The sequence below is a fragment of the Podarcis cretensis genome, assembly GCF_951804945.1.
Source record: "Podarcis cretensis genome assembly, chromosome: 10".
Lineage (NCBI taxonomy): Eukaryota > Metazoa > Chordata > Lepidosauria > Squamata > Lacertidae > Podarcis > Podarcis cretensis.
Window position 1 is genome coordinate 42958588 of NC_137179.1, and position 24143 is coordinate 42982730.

At 40.6% G+C, this 24143-nt stretch overlaps 1 protein-coding gene across 9 annotated transcripts in view; it reads right to left on the minus strand.

Moving 5' to 3' along the window:
- NAV3 (neuron navigator 3) overlaps nucleotides 1-24143 on the minus strand; it is a 436309-nt gene that overhangs the window by 77607 nt on the left and 334559 nt on the right. For all 9 annotated transcript variants that reach the window (XM_079991796.1, XM_079991792.1, XM_079991797.1 and 6 more), the window contains one exon: nucleotides 19270-19389. In XM_079991796.1, the coding sequence (XP_079847922.1) occupies nucleotides 19270-19389 (120 nt within the window). The remainder of the gene's footprint in view (nucleotides 1-19269; nucleotides 19390-24143) is intronic.

Below are 24143 nucleotides of genomic sequence, written 5' to 3' on the forward strand. Positions count from 1 at the left end.
TAAATTTAGGCCAAAATGCAGGAGCTCAGAAATGAGCAAGTCACCTTGATTCTTTGTTTTCAGTTATTAAGTAAAATAACTTTCTGCTTCTTCCCATTTAATACTTAACTAAGCACCTATTTGTTGGTTTATCAAAAACTGTCTATGCAAGACCTTAAAAACAAAGGCAGCAATACTCCATATATATTGGATATAAATTTTATCTGCTTGGAGTTCATGACTTTCTCTTCCTATGTATGAAATACTTAAGTTTTTTTGTGTAGTAATATAAATGTCCTCTCCTTTTTTCATCGTATTATCCTATTTAAATGATTAGTGTATTTTAATTGCACCTTGTTTCATGCTTCACTGTGGTGTTTAGAGGAGGGATATGAATCCAAAATATATGCTTGCATAAGACAATCCTGTATGCAGTCTTAAAGGTCTGTGAGCAGCTTGTGGAAAACATATATAATGCCTATTTACTAGGACTGCCTGCTATGGAAATAAATTTTAAAACCTGGAACATGTGTGGGTGGATCCCTGAGCCAATCCACTATATACAAGAGGCAAAGAAGCCCAGATTTCTTGCCACTCTTGGGACAGAGTCCATCAGTTTGGGGCAGGTTGAGCGCAAAATTTGTCTATTTCCCGAGGTGCACACCATTTTTTATAACTAGTGAGTAAACAAACAGCCATGGTCCTTGCTTCTACCAACCAGTGATACAGGGATAATTTTAGAGACTGAATGTAGCAGACATGCAGACATGTCTATGCTACTATTGGGAACTGGTCCCAAAGCAAAAATTTGGCCAGCTAGAACATACTTCTGGGCAATTAGCAACTCTGCTGCTGGCCATGCATGACAAACCTTCTGACAACTGGATTCAGTTCCTGGGTTTGCTGAATGACTGAGAAGTATTGGGGCTACAAGTTGCCCATTCTGATACAGTACATAGGCCCTGTCCATAACTCTCTGTCATTGGTTAAATTCCCTATTAAGCATTCACAGAATTATCTATGTACAAAAGATTAAACCATGGTATAACTGAAACCAGATATTAATGTGGTTAAATGATGATAAGCAATACATTTCTTCAGGCTATGCCTTTTATAATTTTATTACTGAATTCTTCTTTTAACAGCCATACTTACAGGATTTTCTTTTTGTTTTTTAAAGAAAACTATTCTTTAAAATCTGTGTAGTGTACTATAACAAGATATATCGAGAAGGTGAGCATAATTGCTATGAGGATCAAAATACTCTGTAGAGAATATATGTACTGTAAACTTTCTGGAAGTAAGAGTGTGTGTGTGTGTGTGTGTTCATACTAGCAAATGGTTCACTGGATAATTCTATGAAAGTCTTCTGATAAACTTGATTGCTCGCATCCAGAGGGGCAAAAATGATACATGTGAACAGTTTACACATCAAACTTCGTCTATAAGTAACCATCAAAATCCCATGAGCAGATATCTCCTTGTGTAAAATGGTTGCTTAACCTAAAACAGAAAGTTGATTTTGTATTCTCTCTTGCTTATTCCCTCTCAGCACGACAGCATGGCCTTAAGACACATGTGCATAGTCTGGTTCCATGGAAGCTTACTACAGCTATGTAGGGCTAATGTAAGAAAGGAAAGGTGCACAGCCTCATGCAAAACACATACCCCTATCCAGGGACGTGGATATGCTCGTGAAACAAATTTTAAGGGCTCATCCATACTTCCTCTCTCCCCGCTGCTTTCCCAGACTGACGCTTGCTCTGATTTAGCACTAAAGAATGCATTTTCCCTTGGAAAGTAGCAAGGCAAGGGGAAAACAGCTCAAACCCATGCTTTCTAGGCACGGGACAAATGGAAGTGTTGACAAGCCCGTTTTGTGCAAAGGATGAGAGTAACAATCATCGGAACGGCTAGAGAGATTTCTTGTGCACAGAGGAGATTTGGCCCTTGTGCCCATCTGATTTGGACTGGGCATTTACCTTTATATCCACTTCCTTAGCACGAGGAGGTTGAGAAGGGTCTGATGTTGAAAGTATAGAATCCTGTTCCTTCCAGGTATTTCATTCAGGTGCAGGTAGACAGGATTCAGGAATTAGCCTCTGGGCCTCAACTGGGGCAAAAGATGTACAAAATGCTCTCGCTTCAATGTGCTCTTATTTCATTACCACGCCTGGAGGCTCAGATCTTTTGCTCCAATATCCAGTTTTATTGCAATTTATGACATTTTTCTGCAGCTGCTGCCTCAGTGCCTTGTTTTACTACATAGCGGACTTATCTCCTGCTGTCGCTCAAGTGTCCTGGCCCTCCAGGTTCGATGCTCCTGACCATCTCAGAGGACCACATTGCATGACAAAGATCACATTACCCCATTACCTTAACACTTATTCTATATAAAGCTTGCACACAAACACATGCACATAAACGTGTCAAAATAGTTCCCCTGACACAGCCTGGGCAAGAAATTATCCTTGCTAGGGCTCCAGCTCGGCACACTACTCCTCTTCTTTATATATGGACAGTCATATATGCAGCGAGCACACCTTACCAGAAATTCAATGCAGCTTACTTCTGAGCAGAGATGTACAGGACCGCACCATCTGGAGGTGCACAAAGTCGTGTCATTAAGGTTGCTTGGCAACGGCAATTGTGCATCTTCTCCGTTCAGAGCTTTCAAAATGGCCAAGGGTGAAACAAGGCAGTGGCAAATACAGGGAAAGGGAGCAGGAATGGCAACTGCCCCCACCCCAGGAGTTGGTTTGTTGATTGATGCTCTCTACATCAATGTAATCCATGAGAAATTATTAAATTGTTCTATGTAAAAACTGCTCATTTCAAAAAAGGTTGCAGGTTGGATCAACACAATTTTGCTCTTCCGGTTATCTCCATTAACCTCCCATATTTCCTTCCTGGACACATGGAGGCAGCTTTGGGGATACCTGAAACTGCCCCTTGGCTAGAGCTGGGAAGTGTCTATTTCCAAGGAGGGCAGCTATAATTGTTCGATTAACCGTAATCTAAATTTTAATCTTGGGGAAATTATGAGTGGCAAAGGATAATGCAATGGTTTGGGTAGGCAGCAGATTTAACAAAAGTAGCAAACGCTACGACTGAACTTAATATTGCCACTGCATTTTGATGAAGGTAATAAATTAAACCAAGAGAGCAAGAAACTGTGTGCATGGTATAAAGCTCACTTGAGAGCAGCAACAATCTAACATGCAAAGGTCAGAGCTGTACAAAAAACAGACAGTACGCAGCCAAGGAAATCACTTTATCAGTTGGATACTAGAGACTGATTAAAGCTGCCACTGTCTGCAAAAAAAAGTCTCATGAATATAATATGGAAAAAGGAAATCAAGCACTACCTCTCCAGGAATAGCTAATTCCCCCTCTAAATCTAAATGTTAAACATATTTAATCATAATCTATTTCGGAATCATTTACTTAAACCTTTTCTATACATAACCATATTGAAACCTAACAGGGCGGGGATCACTTTTGCCACCTTGATTGTATGATTTTAAAAGTGGCTGTGTTAATGATACTGTAAATCAGTCATAGGCAAACTCAACCCTACAGATGTTTGGGACTACAGTTCCCATCATCCCTGACCACTGGTCCTGTTAGCTAGGGATGATGAGAGTTGTAGTCCCAAAACATCTGGAGGGCCGAGTTCGCCTATGCCTCTTGTAAATGTCCTTCCATCTATATACATAATTTGCTGTCTTCACTTCCATAGGAAATATACATTCAGGGCTCCTACTTGAGATCCAGATGGACATGCAGTATCTTTTAGGTGACCTAACTTTCAGGAACATCAAACACCATACAGCTTTCTGGGGAAGGAGCTATAAAAATCAATAACATCACATATCACAGGTTCTCTCAGAGCACAAGAAAAGTGTTTAAGATTCTGCCCAACTCAGGCATCCCCATATAAATTATCCCTTGATAGTATTTTGATTTTTCTGTTTGTTTGTTTTTATTACCAGGGTTTATGGAGGAGGAAGCTACCAGACTACTATATCTCTATCCTTTCACATCTTTTAGTTTTATTTCCCTGAAATGATTGAACTTGAAAAAGAGTGAAGATTTTTACTAAAAAGGCGCTGCTTAATGAAGCTCCCCCCCCCCTTCAGCTAAAACACACACACACATATATAGGCTAGCTTGTAAATGCACTGCAAGGTATATTAAATGTGGAGCACTCTTCACTGTTGAGCCCAGTGAGGGTTTTTTGCAGGAATATTATTGCCAGTGGTAGAGCATCTGCTTTGCATGAAAAAGCTCCTAGATTCAGCCCTGGTCATCTCAAGGGAGATGAGTCCTTCCCGAAATCCTGGAGAGCTGCTGCCAGTTGTACAGATGGCCCTGAGCTGGAAGCACCAAGGATCTGATTTGGTATAAGGCAGCTTTCCATTTTCCTAGTTCAAATAGACAATTATTTTTGTAGTTTTTCTGCTCCCTCCTTCCTTCAGTTGTTCACTTTCAGCCTCACCTTTCAGGTAAGCATGCTGAGTGAAGCATAGCAACAATTGGTAACTAGGCAGTGATAGCCAGAGAGTGCCATTTTCCTCACAACTGCATCCTGATGCTGGAAAAAGATGGCATGCTGTCATGTATTCAATTTTTGCTCATCTTTGATGTATACAAGGCACAGAAGTAAGCAATTCTACTTTGCTGCTAAGTTGAATGGTAACTACCATACTTTTCCGTCTATAAGACACCCCCTATTTTTGGGGACTCATATTTAAGAAAATGGGGGGAGATGGCACAGAGGGGTCGAGCTTTTTGGGGGGAGATTACCCAGGGGTATCGAGCTTTTTAAAGGGGGGACTGCTAAACATCTCTCACCCACACCTTACAAAATTCGCCTCCCATCTGTCCCATCGCCAATCGCCTGCCCAACTGCCGGAGCGCCAGCCAATCAACACCACCTATTGACGCAGCCACCAATAACACGCACAATAGCCGCTGAGAGCCATGGCAGCAACCAATCAAACATCCACGCTATGCACTACCCATGTATAAGACAACAACAACTTTTTAGCATAATTTTTTAAAGAAAAAAAGATAGTCTTATATACAGAAAAGTACGGTAAGTACCACACTATTATGTATTTTATCTTTGTGTCTGCCCAAATCATCTCTAAAGGCATGAGACCAGTTTACTTAAGGGGTCGCCTTACCCGTACATGCAAATTCTGTCTGTGAAATGTCATGCAGTGTCTGTTCTCTGTTTGTAAGAAGTCATGCCTTTGTACAGCACCTGTACTGATGTGGAAACTGATGCAAAATGAACGGAGAACTGAACTTAAAACTGGGAGGTGGGGGGAGAGAGAAACTGAAATTGATAGATCCATCCATCTCTATCTTTTCCTCCCCTCTCTGGTTTGTTCTTTTAAGGCCTCTGTTATAGTCCAAAGAGCTGTCAGCTGTTCATTGCAATATAAATTTAAATAAACTGGAGTTCCAATGAAACATTGGGTTCCTTGCACTGACAAAAGGAACAGATTTTTTTCCCCGTTTCAGAAACTTGCACCATGGTTAAACGTCCATGCACATGATATGGATGGCAAAAGTTATTGTAAATTAATGCATGAAATGAAAAGCTGCAGCAAAAGCAAACTGTACATGTGTCAACTCATTACAGAATTTTTCTGTGAAGAGTAAAATGGCAGGAAAGAGGGAGCATAGTCAGTTTACAGAAGACTAATGAATCGGACGTCCATCCACTGCTATATGTAATAAGGATTCATTAGGTGATAATTGCATCCTATATGTAGGATGAAACCAGGAGAGAAGATAAATCTAATATATAGCCACATATAAATGCTGCATAAAGCTTAACATTCACATGAGGCCAAATCATATAATACAGCTGTAATTTGCCAAATTGTTGAATAGCCTGCTTTTTCTTATTTTAAACCATTGTATAGACCTATTTCACTATTTGCCTCTATTTGCAGTGGGGGGAGGGGACCAGTGGTTTTAACAGGAACAAAGTGATCTTTGGTGTTATAATTGAGCCATTAATGCAAAATGTATTTCATTAGCACTGTTGTCATCTCAATTAATAACCTAACAATGGCTGCATTAGAATTAGTGACTTGCATGTGGTAGTGTAAGTTGAAAAACCATACTGCAAATGGAGAAAATGAATCTAAACATTATGTTCTTATCAAATGCTTTCATTTTTCAATTTTAAAATGTTATTGGATTTTTTGACATTAGGATGTGAGAATATTCCAATTATAATAGTGATACATTAATAGCGTGCTGGGAGCAAAAACACCATTAATAATGATTCAGCACTTATTTTCTTATTACCCAGCATTCTTTTAGATTGTGGAAAAAATGACATTTTAGTACTTATTTTGAACTGCTATCATTTCCATTCCATGTTGCCCCAGTTATTTTTCAGTTCTGCAAATAAGTGTAATTTTTTTTTGGGGGGGGGGGGAGGTTAGACCCTCTGCAGTATTTTTCAGGAATCCGTATCTGAACACTTATGGAAAGAACAATATAATTTTATTGGATATTTAGAGTTAGAGATAAGACGCTATATATGCATGCACACAACTGTAAACAAAATGCAAATGCATAGCCATGGGAAGCTCTGTCTGCTTTCAAGCAATGCTTCCCACTGATATAAAAAGAATTCCTCAGTGACCTCTGTCGAATTTATGTCACAGATGACAGGTTTGCGGCTGAAAATTTTCCTTCAGCGCTATTAGAAAAAGCCTGTGCTGAGATTTCTGGGTGAACATGAGGTGACAGCATTGCTGTAGCAGAGGTGTGTTTTGACACTGCCTGTTTCCAGAGCAGCTATGCTCCTTGCCACTGCAGTTGCTTCCAGCTGTTGACTCCCCTTTTGTGTTAAATTATTAGAGAAGCTTCCGACAAACAGCATATGGATTCACAACACCTGTGCTTTCATATTTGGAGAATCCAACTTAAGTTCTTTTCCCCTTTCACATCTATTCCCCCTTATCCTACCTGAAAAACAAGTGTAGGTGCTTCATGAATATCTGCAAGGAAATCCAACAGCCATTTCCCCTCTGTCTTGCTAGCATGGGTTTAAGTGAGGAGAGGACAGTAGACTTAAATCTAATATTTTCTTAAAGCAATCTGAAATCAGTGTGGATATAATGCATTTGTTATAATTTATGCTAAATATACTGAATACAGTATTTTGAATCTTACCACTATTTCCAATTATGCAGAGATCTACTTTTAAATTCACATTTCATTTCTGAGGAATGTCTTCCTCAGTCTGTTCATATTTTTTGCACTTAATCCGCCAGCGTTATTTTGCTTTGTTTGTGACTCATGCATGCTTTGACTGCATTCTGTGATAGCTATCTTGGACATGTTCTTTTTAATTTCCAAACTGCCTGTGCAAGCTGTGGAAATCAAGTTGCTGGAAATGTTAAGAGAAAACCAACAAAGCTGACATTAGCATTTGCAAAGACAAATCATGATGCAGAGATCTAGATTAAACAAGAAGCAATTCGTTTTAATTCAGAATGCTGCTTTTGCATTTCAGAGTTCTTCATTATCACAATATATCACAACTTTATGCCGACAAGTGAGAATATACTTTTAGGGCGATTTCCTCCTGAGCTGCAGTTGTTGGAACCATTAAATGGATGCCGCAGTAGGGTTTGGAGCTTTGTGGAAACACATTCCCAAATACAAAATACAGTAGGTGTGAGCAGTATTCTTTATGGACAGTTTGCATGCATTTAATTTTGCATGCATTTAATTTTGGCTTTTCCCAGCAAATTGCATGAAAGTTGTCGACCATGGCAAACTATGGCAAGTTCTTAAAGAAATGGGAGTGCCTGATCACCTCATCTGTCTCCTGAGAAATCTCTATGTGGGACAAGAAGCTACAGTTAGAACTGGATATGGAACAACTGACTGGTTCAAAATTGGGAAAGGAGTACGACAAGGCTGCATTTTGTCTCCCTGCTTATTTAACTTATATGCAGAATTCATCATGCGAAAGGCTGGGCTGGATGAATCCCTAGCTGGAATTAAGATTGCCGGAAGAAATATCAACAACCTCAGATATGCAGATGACACAACCTTGATGGCAGAAAGTGAGGAGGAATTAAAGAACCTTTTATTGAGGGTGAAAGAGGAGAGTGCAAAATATGGTCTGAAGCTCAACATCAAAAAAACGAAGATCATGGCTACTGGTCCCATCACCTCCTGGCAAATAGAAGGGGAAGAAATGGAGGCAGTGAGAGATTTTACTTTCTTGGGCTCCATGATCACTGCAGATGGTGACAGCAGCCACGAAATTAAAAGACGCCTGCTTCTTGGGAGAAGGGCAATGACAGGCCTAGACAGCATCTTGAGAAGTAGAGACATCACCTTGCCAACAAAGGTCCGTATAGTTAAAGCTATGGTTTTCCCAGTAGTGATGTATGGAAGTGAGAGCTGGACCATAAAGAAGGCTGATCGCCGAAGAATTGATGCTTTTGAATTATGGTGCTGGAGGAGACTCTTGAGAGTCCCATGGACTGCAAGAAGATCAAACCTCTCCATTCTGAAGGAAATCAGCCCTGAGTGCTCACTGGAAGGACAGATTGTGAAGCTGAGGCTCCAGTACTTTGGCCACCTCATGAGAAGAGAAGACTCCCTGGAGAAGACCCTGATGCTGGGAAAGATGGAGGGCACAAGGAGAAGGGGGCGACAGAGGACGAGATGGTTGGATAGTGTTTTCGAGGTTACCAGCATGAGTCTGACCAAGCTGCGGGGGGCAGTGGAGGACAGGAGTGCCTGGCGTTCTCTGGTCCATGGGGTCACGAAGAATCGGACACGACTAAACGACTAAACAACAACAACATGGTCTTGCTTGGGGAGAACAGAACTAATGTAAGGCAGAGAAAGGATAAGTCTTGGCAGCTAAAGAGATTTTATATTGGAATGGAGGCTAGAAGCGTACAGAACAGTGACTGATCTTGAGGAAGAATTCAAGGGCCACACACTGTGCCATCAACAGGGGCATATCTAGGGGTTGGCTGCCACCAAGGGTGCAGGCGGGGAGAGCAAAAATTGTGCCTCTCTCAGCACCTCAGGGGAACCCAGACACTAGCATGTGGAACCCCCTTCCCAAGCAATGGTAGTTTGTGCAGCAGGGATCCCTGTAAGGACGGCACTGCTTGGCCTTCCATCCTAACACCCCCTGCTTGCCATTAGGTAGCCTTTCAGCAGATGTGGTGACTGAGATATGTCAAGCTAGGCTCTTAATTTACCACAGCCAAGTCACTTTTCCCTGGCTTCTTTCCCACCTTGACCAATTTCCAGCTTGTGCATTGCTGCATGTTTACCAGACAGCAAGGGCCATTGACTAAAACGGGGCTTACTTTTGAATAAAGTGTGCACTGAGGTGCAACCTCCAAAACCAGTGCCTTTCATTCTCAGAAGTAATGAAAAGGCAAGTGAGGTATTGTCAGAAGTTCTTGCCTCTAGCTTGCCGGATTTAGGCTGCAGTCCTGTGTACCCACTTTCCTGAGAGTAAGCACCACTGAATTGGGTGTGATTTACTTGCTGTTAGACACCTAGTTTAAGAGTCATTTGGTAAATTAATTATGTCATGGTTTTTCCCCCCTGGAGATGGCAGGGTGCTGATACATCTCCTTGCCAAGGGCACAAGGGAGTCTATGTACACATCTGGCCATCAAAACCAGAAATAATAAATAATTTAGCAGAGCTGATAAAGCTGGAATTGTGAGCGATGATACTGAAATCTAGGTCAGGTGGCTGTCAGCCAGGTTTGACCATTGTCTGCCAATCAAAGAGAGCAATGCTGCTTCCCTTATTCCATCTTTGTGAGGGCTTTATGACCCTTCACCAGTGGTGTTTCCAGGTAGTTCACTAAGCTAGGTCTCAGTCTCAAACCACGAGTTTCTGCTAAAAGTCATGTACTGTCTGGCACATAGGTGTTTTTAATTTCTGATATGTTAAAACATCCATTGTTTCATAGGCCAGAGAAAATGTAAATTAAACAAAAATGATAAAACAAAATCGAACAAATAAGATCCAACTAATGCCAGAGTACTCATTTGTCATGGAATAACTGCTCCTTTAATTAAATGGTAGCAGAAACATCACAGTGGTATGATCATTATATAATTAAAGTATAATACTCTGGCTACTTAAGATATATGAGATCCTCTTGCCAAGCAAACACTCCATGTTTGTTATAACAATAGGAACTCTGAACAAAACCGTCAAGAGCGGATTTACTTAATTCATCATACAGCAAGCATTAATATAGCAGTATTATCCTAATATTAACATTTTTATACTGCTTAATTCACTATGGTACACTTTTCCCACTTCATTTTCTGAGTGTGTAGTGGCATTGTCCATGCACCAGCTTTCAAGACAGGCTTGCCAAGGTTCCTTGTTGATATGCTATAAAACACAGTTACATTGTTGCTCCATTTGTTAAGGTCATTTCTGCTTAACATTTTGCTTAGATCAGGATGCATACTGACATTGTGGAGCTTATGTAAATATTTCATACAGATGCTGCAAAATGTTTCATGCACAGCTGATGGGCTACAGAACTTGAGTTGTTGCTTCCCACATGCCAAATGCCACAGCAGTGGCCAGGGGTGGCTGGTCATAAAATGGCCGCACTTTCTCAGTGGCCCCTTTTGCGAAATAAAAACACACACTTTAAAAGCTGTATTTTACAGATGGCTGGCAGCACATGTGGGCATGCAAATCCTGTTATTTAAAATCCTTGCTGCACTACCAGCCCTCTGGAAAATGAAACTGCTCTCTTTTAAATAGAGTGGGTGATACCAAAGAGAAAGATAAAAAAAGTGGGTTCTACTGAGCCCTCTCCATGTACAGATACTTTGTCCACACGATAATCTTTTTACCGCTTACCCTCTATTTCCTTATTATTCATGATTTCTTAATAGGCACTCAGTCTCAGGCAAAACCAGCTCAAACTTGATGAGAGGCTGAACAATATGAAAATGCTCAGTTTTGACTTGTGTACGACAAAGATGAGGAACCAGACACTGTGCCTTATTTCGAGAAGATATTTGTTTCTGTTTTAAAAATGCAGGAAGCAAGAGAACTTCAAAATGACATTATAAGAAACTGTTTAAAGATCAGAGATTAGAACTTTAGTATTCTCAATGGAGCATGGGATAGTGGCAGCCAATTAATAATACACAGTCAATCAACTCATGCAAGCAGAAGATAAGGACACTTCAAAAATAATCAACTAACACTATCCATGAGAGAATAACAAAGAGATTTGGTAAATATGCCAAAGTAAAAGCAGTGCTAGAAAGTGTTAGCCAATAAATGAATAAATGCACTTTTAAAAAAGTAGAGATCCAGTGTAGCAAAGTGGCTAGAGTATTGGTGGTACTATAACTGGAGGGAATTAGGTTCAAATCCCCACTCAGCCATGAAGCTAACTGGGTGACCTTGGGCCAATAACAATCTCTCAATTTGGCCAACGTCACAGAGCTGAATAAAATGGAGGTGGGAAGAGAGGCATGGATGGTATTCTGAGCTCTTTGAAGGAAGGGCAGGATTAAAATATTATAATAATACAATAAAGTATTAGAACACAATATGGACACTTTTTAATGGCAAAAGAAACTGCCAAGGTGATATTCAGCTATACAGAATTTATACTGGTCACTGCTGGCAACTTGTTTCCCAGTATGTATTCCATCCCTGACTTATACAGAAACATTGCATACATGCTCTCAAGTCTTCATGGGATCTTTCATATCCCAGTTACATGTGTAAACATAAGTTGTCTGAAATTTTTCCCATCAGCCTATGATTCAAGAGGTTTCAGGTAGGTAGTAAGGAGACTCGAACCCTGTGGCATCATCCCATATACCAAAATCCACAGTGTGGAGCAGCAGGCCCTAGCAACACCTTCTGGGACTTTACCCATGCAGGAAGGCCCAGAATCACAGCAAAACACTACTTAGTAATCCCAGAAGGATACCATGGTTCATATACTGTTGAACTACTAAACCATTGAAAGATCCAGGATAATCACAGCAGTTACACTTTCCCTGTTTATCTACACCAAGGCAACTGGCCGACTAAGACAATAATAAGCTTAACCCTCCCCTCTCCCCCACAAAAAAACTGGAGTGCACTAGGCACAATGACCTTGGTCCCCAAAGACACATGGGACTGTTGTTTACCAGAGAGGTTGAACGACGATTTCATTAGAAACTTCAGTGTGCTCTTGCATTTTTAAGTGTACATTTTACAAGTCCAGTTACAGTATCACATTAATTCCTGCTTCCTTCACCAAATCGTTTTCCTGACAGCATTGATTTATCATTAACTTTAAAAGTGTTTCTTTGCCTAAAAACAAAGGAGGCCTTCCAAACAAGAAGGAAATAGCTATTTTCATTCAAAGTGGTAGGAAGCCACTTAGAATCTATCATCAATTCAAAGACGCTTTTGCCATGAGAAGAGTCAGATCATGTACAACATACAAAGTCAGATCACGTACAACATTCATGTAATGCAAGAAACCTAACCTTTAATAGAAGAAAAAGAGGAAGAAACATTCTCAGCCATTAAGAAGCTTTGAATTCCTTTTAAGTAGTTTCCTCCCAGACATACTATATTTTCCCTAAAAGAAAGCCTTTTCAAAACATTGCTGAAGGCAATTCATTGCTCTGATACTATGCTTGATAGCAGTACATCATTTCATGCTGTGACTGCTGTAACTACAAATAGTTGTTGAAATTTCATAGCAGATGAGACACGTACTGTTTAAAAACCAACAGCCAGCTATTTGTATCATTATTTTTAAGTTTCTTAAAATCTGCTTGAAGGTATCAGTGGTGTATTTCTCTTGCAGTAAGTAAAGTCTTCTTCCAATTAATTTTGCTGTTTATATGGTCCATATTATTTATTTGTTTAGTTATTTTATTTGCAAATTGCTTTCCGTGAGGCATCCCAAAGTCATTCACAATATAATAAAACTGTTTTACATATATAAACACACACACACAAATATTGTCACTTCTATTCCAACATCAGTACAAACTGCAATGAAGAACTCCATTTAGAAGGATCTGTAGGATAGAAGGATCTGTAGGATACAGAGCCTGAATAGCTCAGTTGGTTAGACCATGGTGCTGATAACACTAAGGTTGCAGGTTTGATCATAGAATTCTAGAGCTGGAAGAGATGCTACAGGCCATCTAGTTCCCTGAAAAGCAGGAATCACAGCAAAAATCTCTGACAGAAGCCCATCCAATCTCTGTTTAAAGACCTCCAATGAAAGAGAGTCCACCACACTCTGAGGTTGTCCTTTCTACTGCCAAACAGCTTTTACCAGCAGAAAGTCTTTCTAATGTTTAGTCAGAATCTCATTTCTTGTAATTTGAATCCATTGATCTGTGTCCTACCCTCTGGAACAGCAGAAAAACAAGCCTGCTCTATGTGACAGGCCCTTCAGATAATCCGGCTATCACATCACTTCTCAATTTTCTCTTCACCAGGCTAAACATGCCCAATTACCTCAACAATACCTCGTAAGGCTTGGTTTCTTGTTGAAAGCACAGATGCCAAAAAGACAACAGAGAAGGTATTTTTCTGATATAATGGAGGGCGTTCCATTGGTTAGACACAATTATGACATCATGAGGAATAGACTTCCTTATAGGATGGTATCTGCAGGGTCCCGCAGAACACAATAATATTTAAGTAGCCTGGTCCTAAGCTGTTACACATACGTATACGCTCCAAAATATTTTATAGTAGCCATATGAACAGCCCTGCAAATGTCAGTGTGAGTATGTAGATTCCTGAAAAACTATTACACACCCAGTCTGACTTGGGCATAAATTTCCTACAGAATTAACATGGAGGATCTACAGGACACTAGAAGGCTTCGCACAGGTATTCCAAATCTGCTTGCAGCACCTCCCAACTATGTGCGGCAGGGTTAGACTGGCCAAAGCTTCTCCTGGACGCTTTACCAGCAAGTGACATAATACAGCTCTCTGAGAACAAACCTCTACTGCATCTCTCAGTAATGTTTGTACTAAGTGAAAAACCAGAGCTGATGTCATCTATTTAACTAATCAGCAAGTATTGTTAAGTCTAGATTCATAAGCTCTGAATGTACTAAATTAGGTTTTATCATCAAGCCAGCTAGTTGCTCTCCTGCCTAACATACAAAGGTTGCAAAAGCCTTCCACGGGCAGTGCTGTTTAAATACTCTTTATTCAGACTGGTACAAAATATCTATTCCTAGGATATTTAAAGAAACCATTAATAAATAATCCACAAAATGTCTCTGCTGTCTTTCATCTTTGCAATTTTTCCATTATCACCCCTCCTGGACAATTTGCCACTGGGCCAACAGTTTATCTCATGTGCAAGCAAATAAGGTATGCCTCTTTAAAATTGAGGACTATGTTTAGCAAAAAGTTCTAAGACTTTTAAGGCATATTTCTGGATAAAACACCACGAGGAATGGCAAATACCTGCTCCATCAATTATTATTCATCCCAAGGCAGTGCAATTATTTTCAAAGCTACACGTTCCTTTAAAATCCAATAAAGCAATTTTTGCTTTAATGAATTTACCCACTCAGCAGTATCTAGTGTAGCCAACCATTTTATATTATGGTTTCAGCTTGAAAAATGTTCCCAGGTATAATTGTTCCAAAGTGACTAAAAATATTTAACTGCTTAGGTGCACAGTCACAATACCTGCATAATGTTAAACAGAATCACATAATCTAAAGTGGCCATTTAGCCCTTGCATCTATCCAATCTATGTCACAGTGTGCCCCAAATCAAAGGCAGCTGCTCTCCATAATACTACCATTAGAACCAATATGAGTCATGTTTGCTCTTCTGTGCAAGTTTCAATCATCCGGAGTTATTTAATGATTTCTTTTTCAAAGAGCTTTATCCTAGAGATAAACTTATCCATTTAGTAGCATTAAATACCAAGAGTATTTACCTACTAGTACAAAGAAGCTTTTGTAAAATTTATTGTTAATTTTATGCATCTGAGCCCGCTTACATTATTGTGACAAGATTGTTTATTTATGTACAGCAAGGAGGGGATATGGGAAGTTGCATGTTTTAACAATTAGATACAGTTGTGATTAAGGCTGAAACTTCAAAAGGGAACAAACTGCAAGCTTTACTGTAGCAAACATTTGTTATTAAAAGAAACTTGGCTCAGGGGACTGAAAACAAGGGTGGTAAGACTGAAAAAACCTCTGTTATGAGAACCTATTGAAGAGGGAGGCTTGTCTTCTGCTCCACAGATCAAAAGGAGCTTAGATGTGACATAATTTAGATTTACAAAACAGAAAGTGTCAGATAAGAATGAAAGAAAGCTCTTCAAAGAAAGAGGTTAACATACAACAGCGTTCTCTTTGCAGCCATAAACAGCAAGTTATGTTCTCTGCTGTGACCTGTGGTTTTTCTTCTTTGACTAGATCATCATGGTCTGACAAGTTGATCTACGATTATACCAAGCTTCTGGGACTGAAAGTTCTTTTCTTGTTTGCTCATTCCTTCCATGTTTGTTCATTCTTGCCCTAGTCCCCATTCTGCTGTTGTTTTTTGAGTTTTCAAATATAATCTTCATATTAATCATCACCACCACTCATCACACTCTCTCATCCATGTCTGAACTCAAAATTAGTTGTCAGATTGACTAGTGGTAATCTGTCTTCCTTCTTGCATTCAAAGTCCTCCATGGCTTTTCTCCTGCCTCTGCTCTTATATCACAGTACACACCTGCCCATGACCATCTTCAGCCACCCAAAGTATTTTGTTTCCACTATTTTGCTCTTTTTAGACCTCATGCCTAAAACTGCCTTCCAGAACTTCTGTGTGATGCTACTTGTCTTACTTCTTACTTCAAATCTTCAAAATCCACCTTTATATTAAGCCTTTGGCACAACCCCTTATACCTCAGCCTCTGGAGAATCATAGAATCATAGAATTGTAGAGAACAGTGGTACCTCAGTTTAAGAACAGCCCTGTTTACAAAATATTCAGTATATGAACTCACAAAACTGGAAGTAGTGTTAGCAAACTTTACCTCAGTTTACAAACAGAAGCTGAATGGTAGAAGGGCACTGGTGGTGGGAGGCCTCATTAGGGAAAGCCCCTCGGTTTAAGAATGGCTTTGGTTTAAGAATGGACTTCCGGAACGGATTAAGTTTGTAAACCGAGGTACCACTGTATTAGAATTAGCAAGACCCTGGATGGTGTCATCATGCCCTCCTGCCTGGAAGTAGGCCTTTAAATCTCAGACTGGTTAACAAGAGACCTATGCTCATTCATAATTGGATCCTGGGTGAGGCAGCAGACCTGTAATGTATTACTGAAACCTGGGTGGGCAACACTGGGCAGATTCAATCTGACTCAGCTGTGCCTAGCTAAGTATTGGGGTTTAGCACCAACACAGGCTGGAGGGAGACATCTCCACCTCTACCTGCAGGCTAACTTTGGCAGATAAGTAAAGCTCCCATCATCTCTTACCACAGTCTATTCTGCCAAAAGCATCCAGAGGGCACCAGTTTTGGGGAAAGCTGACCTAAGGAGTATGGTATATTTCCTGATTCCAAAAATCAAAGATATATACTGTCACGAGCACATTCACACAAATGATTCACACAATTAAACCCAGAGTAACTTAGTGAATGGTCAAAATCTTGCTGCGATATTAAAGGTTTAATTAGAGACAGACTATGGATCTGTTTTCTTCCCAGAGTAATCAGTTGCAGGAAAAAATGCTTGCACTGCAGGTGCACTCAAGGCACTGAGCATCTGAGACTCCCTGCTGTACCACACAGATCGACAATTTCTCCTGCAATAATGGGATGCAAAAAAAATTCTAACTCTTCTAAATCTTCCCCTCAACTAGGATAATCAAAATTAAAATCTAGCCTCCAAGCAAATAATTTATAACCATTTAAAGGCAAATGTGGGAGTGAAGCAGAAATCAAGGAAAGAAGCAGAGTGCCAGTGCCATTAACAATTTTTGTAGCAGAGAGTCTGCAAAGATTACAATTTAAGGCATACCTGTAAGCACTCTCTCCTTAACAAACCTTTATCTTTACCAACTGTCACCCTAACACATAAAACGAAAGTACCTTAATGGATATCAAATGCAATTTAGAAATCCCAGCAACATTGTGTTTTTAAATGCCGGTGTGTAAAACAATAACAATTAATTAGGACTCAGTTTTTCAATGAAATAAAACAAGTATCTTTTTGTTACTCCATGGCCACAAATGAAATGCACCTGGTCTGGCCAGAAAATAACACCTTGCCTCTAATTTCTAAATAGCTTCCAAGGGACTGAGGTTAGGGACAGAATGATGTCAGTTTGCTTCTTTGGAGCACCCCGCCCACATTTTTAAATGGAAAGTCTGCCCCTGCTTTCAGTTACATTCATTATGTTGTGGCTGCTTAACTATCTAACCTCTACTTTGCACTTTCTTTTTACCATAATCACTTTTAATAACAATTCAAAGGCCTCCAGACATTGCTATCCAACTGGGTTATTAAAGCACACTAGCTATTGTTTTGGCCATGAACTGACCCCACTTTTTCCCAATTTATAGAAACCAAGTGTCATTCCATTCCCATCCCATGTCCCTCTAGGCCCTTCAGGTTCACAACCCTATCAGGCACTCCCACTAAATCTCCCTGAGTTAGACTCTGGCTGCTGCACCATAAACCACTGTATCCTCTTTCTGTGACAGTGATGACTGGGAGAGTAAAGGTAAAGGTAAAGGTACCCCTGACCTTAGGTCCAGTCGCGGATGACTCGGGGGTTGCGCTGCTCACCTCGCTCTATAGGTCGAGGGAGCTGATGTTTTGTCCGCAGACAGCTTCCAGGTCATGTGGCCAGCATGACTAAGCTGCTTCTGGCGAACCAGAGCAGCACACAGAAACACCGTTTACCTTCCTGCCAGAGCGGTACCTACTTATAAACTTGCACTTGACGTGCTTTCAAATTGCTAGGTGGGCAGGACCTGGGACCAACAACTGGAGCTCACCCCATTGTGAGGATTTGAACAGCCGACCTTCTGATTGTGTGATTTAGACCACAGTGCCACCCGCATCTGGGAGGGTAACAGTAGACAAACAGAGCATCTCAAGAACACTAGGACTGTTCTTTGGGGGGGGACCACTCCTTTCATGCACCCTCCTACCCCACTCCAAAAGAATTTAAAGGAGGTCTGAATAATAACCTGTCTCTGGCTGCCTTTACAAAATACATAAACATACACAAAACATAAAATTGATCAGTGCATGAAATTTTTTTGCAGGAAAAGATAAATGATACTGCCACTCCAGTCTATCAGTTAAAGGTTCAGAAGCTTGTTACTAAACTATCAGTGAAATCTGGACATTTTATTGTTAAACTGTTATGTTGACTGTGGTTTGGCTGAGAAAACACAGCAGATTAGCCTGAACTGAGCCCAAGACAACTGCCGAATCCTCTATCCAGTAGCAGATGGCGCAAGAACTTTAGGAAGCCTTAAAAACAGGAACAGTAAACATTTTGTAATCTGGAGGCTACAGTTCCCATTTCAAAAAGCGGCCAGTGAGCTGCACCACACATGCACTCGCTGTGCGTCATGCACATATGGTGGAATAAAAAATAAATCAGAAAGTGAAAATACATGCAAGAGCCACTTTAAACGCTTTCCTGCTAAAAATGCCACTTTAAACTCTGGCAAACATATGATACATAAGAAAAAAAAATCATTGTCAGTACTAGGTGTCACACATTTTTAGCAAGGAAGTACTCCATCTTCATTTCCTACTGTCCGATGCATTTATAGTCCCATGCATTTATACTTCATGATAAAAAAAACCAAGTAGTTATAGTTGATGAACCATAATTTTTCCAACTGTTTTGATTGTTTGGCAATTTTTGTTGTGTTTCAGGCACCAATCCATAGGGATCCCCTGTCCTGTGGCTGCTGGTGCAAGGGATCTTGTTGGAGCATTGCTTTTCTCCCACATAGGCTAGGGTATTTCAGGAATAACTGTATTCTGTCCACAGCTTCTGATTCACAATTCTATCTTGATTTCTCTTTATCATTACTTATGTCTGTCTAACCTGTTAGGTACGGATTCACAGATTTCCATATAAAAATGTTACGCCTTGCACTGGGGAATGTCAATAGCCTTTCAAAGCTCTCTGTAATAATTTGCTGTTTGTTTGGGTGTGTGTTTTTTAGACAATAAAGGGAGGTATTACCTGTCTGCATCCACCGTCACATCATGAACCCCTCTTTGAATGACATCTCGGGAGGCTGCTATGTCTGGAATTCGGTTCAAGCTTCTTGTATACAGGTTGAGTCCTCCATCTGTCATGTAACTGAAAATAAAAATATATAATTTTAATCATGAGAAAATGCCACCAGCTGGTGCTACCTATTTATATATAGCACTGTCAATGCAGCCCTGTGGCAGAGTGAAAGAAAGAGATGAAGTTTTTGATCTGCAGAATTTAAGCTCTAAAGCAGGGTTTTACCAATTTCATCAAGGTGAACCTTACTAAGAACCAAACGACATGTGAAGTGGTAGCTCTGTGTACAGGACATCTCGTGATAACAGCAGTCAGCACAAAGGGGAAGAGCTATAACTCAGTAGTACAGCACATGCATTGTTTACAGAAAGCTCCAAGGTCTAAATCCTGGCAAAAGGATCAGGCAGAAAGGTTCTTTTCTGTCCAATGCCCTCAAGTGCCGCTGCTTGTTAGCGTAGATAACACTGGCGTAGTTGGACAACCATTCTGGCCTAGCAGCTTCTCCCTTCCAGAATACCTATTTATGCTTCCCAGCAATTAAGTGGGTGCTTAACCATCTCCCACTGTATTGATTTTCTTATTAAAGGCACACCTCCACAGCTGTTATTTGTTCCATGACAAAAACCATACGGGTACCTGTATCATACATGGTGAAACTTCCTACACCATCACTGTTGTCCACATTTGAAGTGCCCCTTCCACATCTGTTATGCCTAGTTTGCCACTAAGTCAGGATAACAACTGCTTGAATTTTGTTGTAGCAAGGGAGGGAAGGAAGGACTGAGAAGCAGTTCCTACCTTGCAGATAAGGAATAGAGTAACATAGAGAACGGTAAACTGGTGTTACAGTAAACATACCCAGAAGCATCAATAAACATCGAACTGCAGTTCTCTACAAAGGAAGCAGCCATACAGAACCATGGTAACTAGGAATGGATTGGGCTGTTCACTTGTCAGGTGGTACAGTCCTCTCACACGGAAAAGCACTTGACAGGAGATGCTTCCATGTGAAATGCACTTGTCAAAATTTGCCGCCTCAGGCTTGAAAACTCTCCTTCCATCTGAGACAGTTTTGCTGGGGATGCAGTTATTCGACAGAAATGCTTCAATATGACCAATTCCTATGTGAAAGCTGAGTTGGCCAACTCTGTGAGAATCTCAGTGAAGCAAATGAATGATGAAAGGGGGATGGGGTGGAATATACCCTTGAGTATACCCAGGACTCATACACTTAGTCCTGGTAAAGACAGATATCAGAAAAGTGAAAGTGGAGGACCATAAATGGTGCCTTAATCTTTCTTTTATTATGATATATACACACAGCTGCCAACAACCAAAAGAAGGACTGACACACTAACTATACTGGCGCACACCTCTTGGACTAATTAAGGCCTATTCTTTATAGGATACACGCAGGAGAAGGACTTCAGTGATAAGACCATATGTTCACCATCTCAGGTTCAATCCATTATAAGTTCAGACAAGGTTGTCATAGAATCAGAGGTGGAAGGGACCACAAAGGAATCATTTTGCCAACACAGGCATCGAACCCACAACCATGAGATTAAGAGTCTCATACTCTACCAACTGAGCTATCCTGCTGGAGGCCAAGGATTCTTGTCCAAAATCCATGGAAAGGTGCTCTCTATGGGTTTAAACTCTTTCCCATATAAGTGGTCCACCTGCATTTACAGTATATACTGGCACACCAGTGACAAACGGCATGGATGAGTGTGCTGCTTAATAAATTTTTGTCAGTATTTAAATGCAACATGGTGCACACATAACACTTTCATGGGGAGGGGGCTTTATCTATGGCCCACATCCTATGCATATCTGGCTTCAATCACAAAATGAAGTCATGAAAGCACTGCATTCACCTAGACAGGCCAGCCTCATGCACCAGATAGAGATGACCTGCTTGAGAAACTGATGCGAGCTTGGTGACCACAGAATGATTATAATAATGGGAAGCTTTTTTGTTGTTGTTGTTTAGTCGTTTAGTCGTGTCCGACTCTTCGTGACCCCATGGACCAGAGAACGCCAGGCACTCCTGTCCTCCACTGCCCCCCGCAGCTTGGTCAGACTCATGCTGGTAACCTCAAAAACACTATCCAACCATCTCGTCCTCTGTCGCCCCCTTCTCCTTGTGCCCTCCATCTTTCCCAACATCAAGGTCTTTTCTAGGGAGTCTTCTCTTCTCATGAGGTGGCCAAAGTACTGGAGCCTCAGCTTCACAATGGGAAGCTTACTTTGCTATTATTTTTATATCATCTTATTTTGGTATGTATTGTCATCTGAATTGCTTCTTAGGGGCAATTTCTTTATTAGACATTTTCAGAAAGTCTTGTGAATGAAATGGGGGCCAGTTTCCACACCAACCTATGGTATTTGAACTCTGAAGTCATTTCTGTAGGCACTGGAACCACTTATGGATATGATCTTGCACCCAGAAATACAAACATGAATGTTGCTTTCCATTGGATACAAGATGGTGTATATTGTGTGATGCCTTCTGCCAGGGAGGGGAGGGGAGGGGACTCGATTGCAGCCTTCATTCCTATAGAACTACAAAGGTAAGAAAATGGATAAGAAGACTTCAAGACTTCAGTGCATTTGATTCTTACATGGAAGTGCATTAGTGAAGAGGCTGAACCTCACAAGAAATAGGCCCCTCTTCCATTAATTCCTAATTACTGCTGGATTCTCATCCCCAAGTGTTTAAAGTAATTAAAGTGGGAATGAAAGAGGAAAGAGAGATAAGACTTGACATGCCTGAATGAAGCATGAATTTTCAGTGCTTATTATTCATTTTTTGCTCTTTATTCTAACGCAGAAATGGTACTTAAAAAATATTCTGGCCAAGAGCACTGCTGCTTGCTACTATTTACCAAGTCATTCTCATTACGGATGTCAAAAGAGACAACTTAATTTATTCTCTAAGGTGATAAACTAATTAATACATATTTAGTCAAGCAGTACAAAAACTGTTAATCGGTATATGTCACAAGCAAAATATTCAAGAAATAATAAGCTGAGATAGAAAGTCTCACACTGCTTTGAATGCTTTCACATGAGTCATTAAGTTGCATAGATGCACAAAGTTTCTTATACTAGATAGTGGCTGGATTTCAGGTGAGTGCAATCTGCTTTTTTCTCATTTTTGAACCAGACTTCCAGGGTCCATCAGTCAGGACCAACCAGAAAATGTAAAAACAATTCTGGAGTATGACACTTGAAGAAACTTTCAGAGCTCAATTCTATGCATGCTTACATAGAAATCAGTGGCACCAAATCCCATGGAACTCTCAAATCAATGAGCAATCAGACATACAGCTCTATCCCAAGCAGATTTACTTGGAAATAAAACCACTTCTTTGAATGGGTCACACTTCGTCTTAGGAACACAGCCTTGGTTTTAGACATGGAGACTGAAATTCTCTAATTCTGATTTCAGTCTTTCATACTTTGAAAGGCAGACAAACACTCAACAACCTGACCATGGTATTCAACGCCAGCTGCAGCTTCCTAATCAGACCCAAGGGAAGTCCCATATAGAGCACATTATAGTAGTCCAGCTGTGAGGACACCAACACATGAACTGCAGTGGTCAAGCTATTCTTGTCCAGGAAAGGGTGTAGTTGGCATACCAACCTAAGATAATGGGCAGTTGTTCGCACAGAGTTTTCCTGAGCCTCTCATAACAAGGATGGATCTAGGGGCACCTCCAAACTTGTCCCTTCAAAGAGATTGCAACCTTGTCCAGAAGTGGAGAATTCCCTAACTCCTGAATATGGGAACCACTCACTCCACGGAGTCTCCATTTTACCATGATTCAATCTCTGTTTTTTGACCCATATCCAGCCCACTACTACAGATAGCCATGAGTACAAAAGCATCCCCTGACTCAGATATAACGGGACAAAGGGATGGGTGTCATCAGTATGATGATGATACAATGCCCCAAATCTCCTAATGGCCAACAGCTGATCACAGGGCAGTTTACAAAATAAACACACAAAAATACATAGCATAATTTAAAAACCATACCCCCCTCCAACGCACAGTTTAGAAACCCATAGATATTTAACACACACAAAAATTGCCAGGGCATGGACACATATTCTCCCCCAATGCTACTCTCTGAACCTATCCCCACAGGTAGAAGCAGAACCACTGCAACACAGTACCACCAAGTCCCAACTCATGGAAATAGTCCGGGAAGAAACCATGGTCACCAGTATTAAAAACCACTGAGCAATCAAGAAGGAGCAACAAGGTCCCATTCCCCTGCCCATCTCCTAAAGACCCAAACGTAATGATGCAAGAAATCTACCATTTGGCTCAATTATAGTTTTCAACACACTCCTCTCTTATGTATCCCTGATGTAAACTGCTCTCTCCCTGACAGCTGCTACTAGCTCCTCTGACACCTGCTCTCAGCACATGGGTGTTGGGGGCTGGACCAGCAATACAGCCTTGCTTCTTTGCCCACCACTCTAGTGCCCTACACCGATTTATAACAAATAGCCAGTTTGGATGAGGTTGATTTGGATTATAGAGAGGAAAGACTTAAAAAACCTCACCAATCATCAAAGCAGCTGTGTGGGGCAGATAATTAGTCCTTAATAAAACAAACCAAAAACAGCGATCCTATTATGTTACATGCTGACTGACACTAAATCTGTAATTCTTATATGATATATGCATTACATTCTTGTAGAGTTCTTCCCTATGCATCAAAGCAGCCATGGAACTATGTCCAGGAGAACATCACACACCCATGCACTGAACATGAGTGATCTTAAGAAGAACTGAGGGCC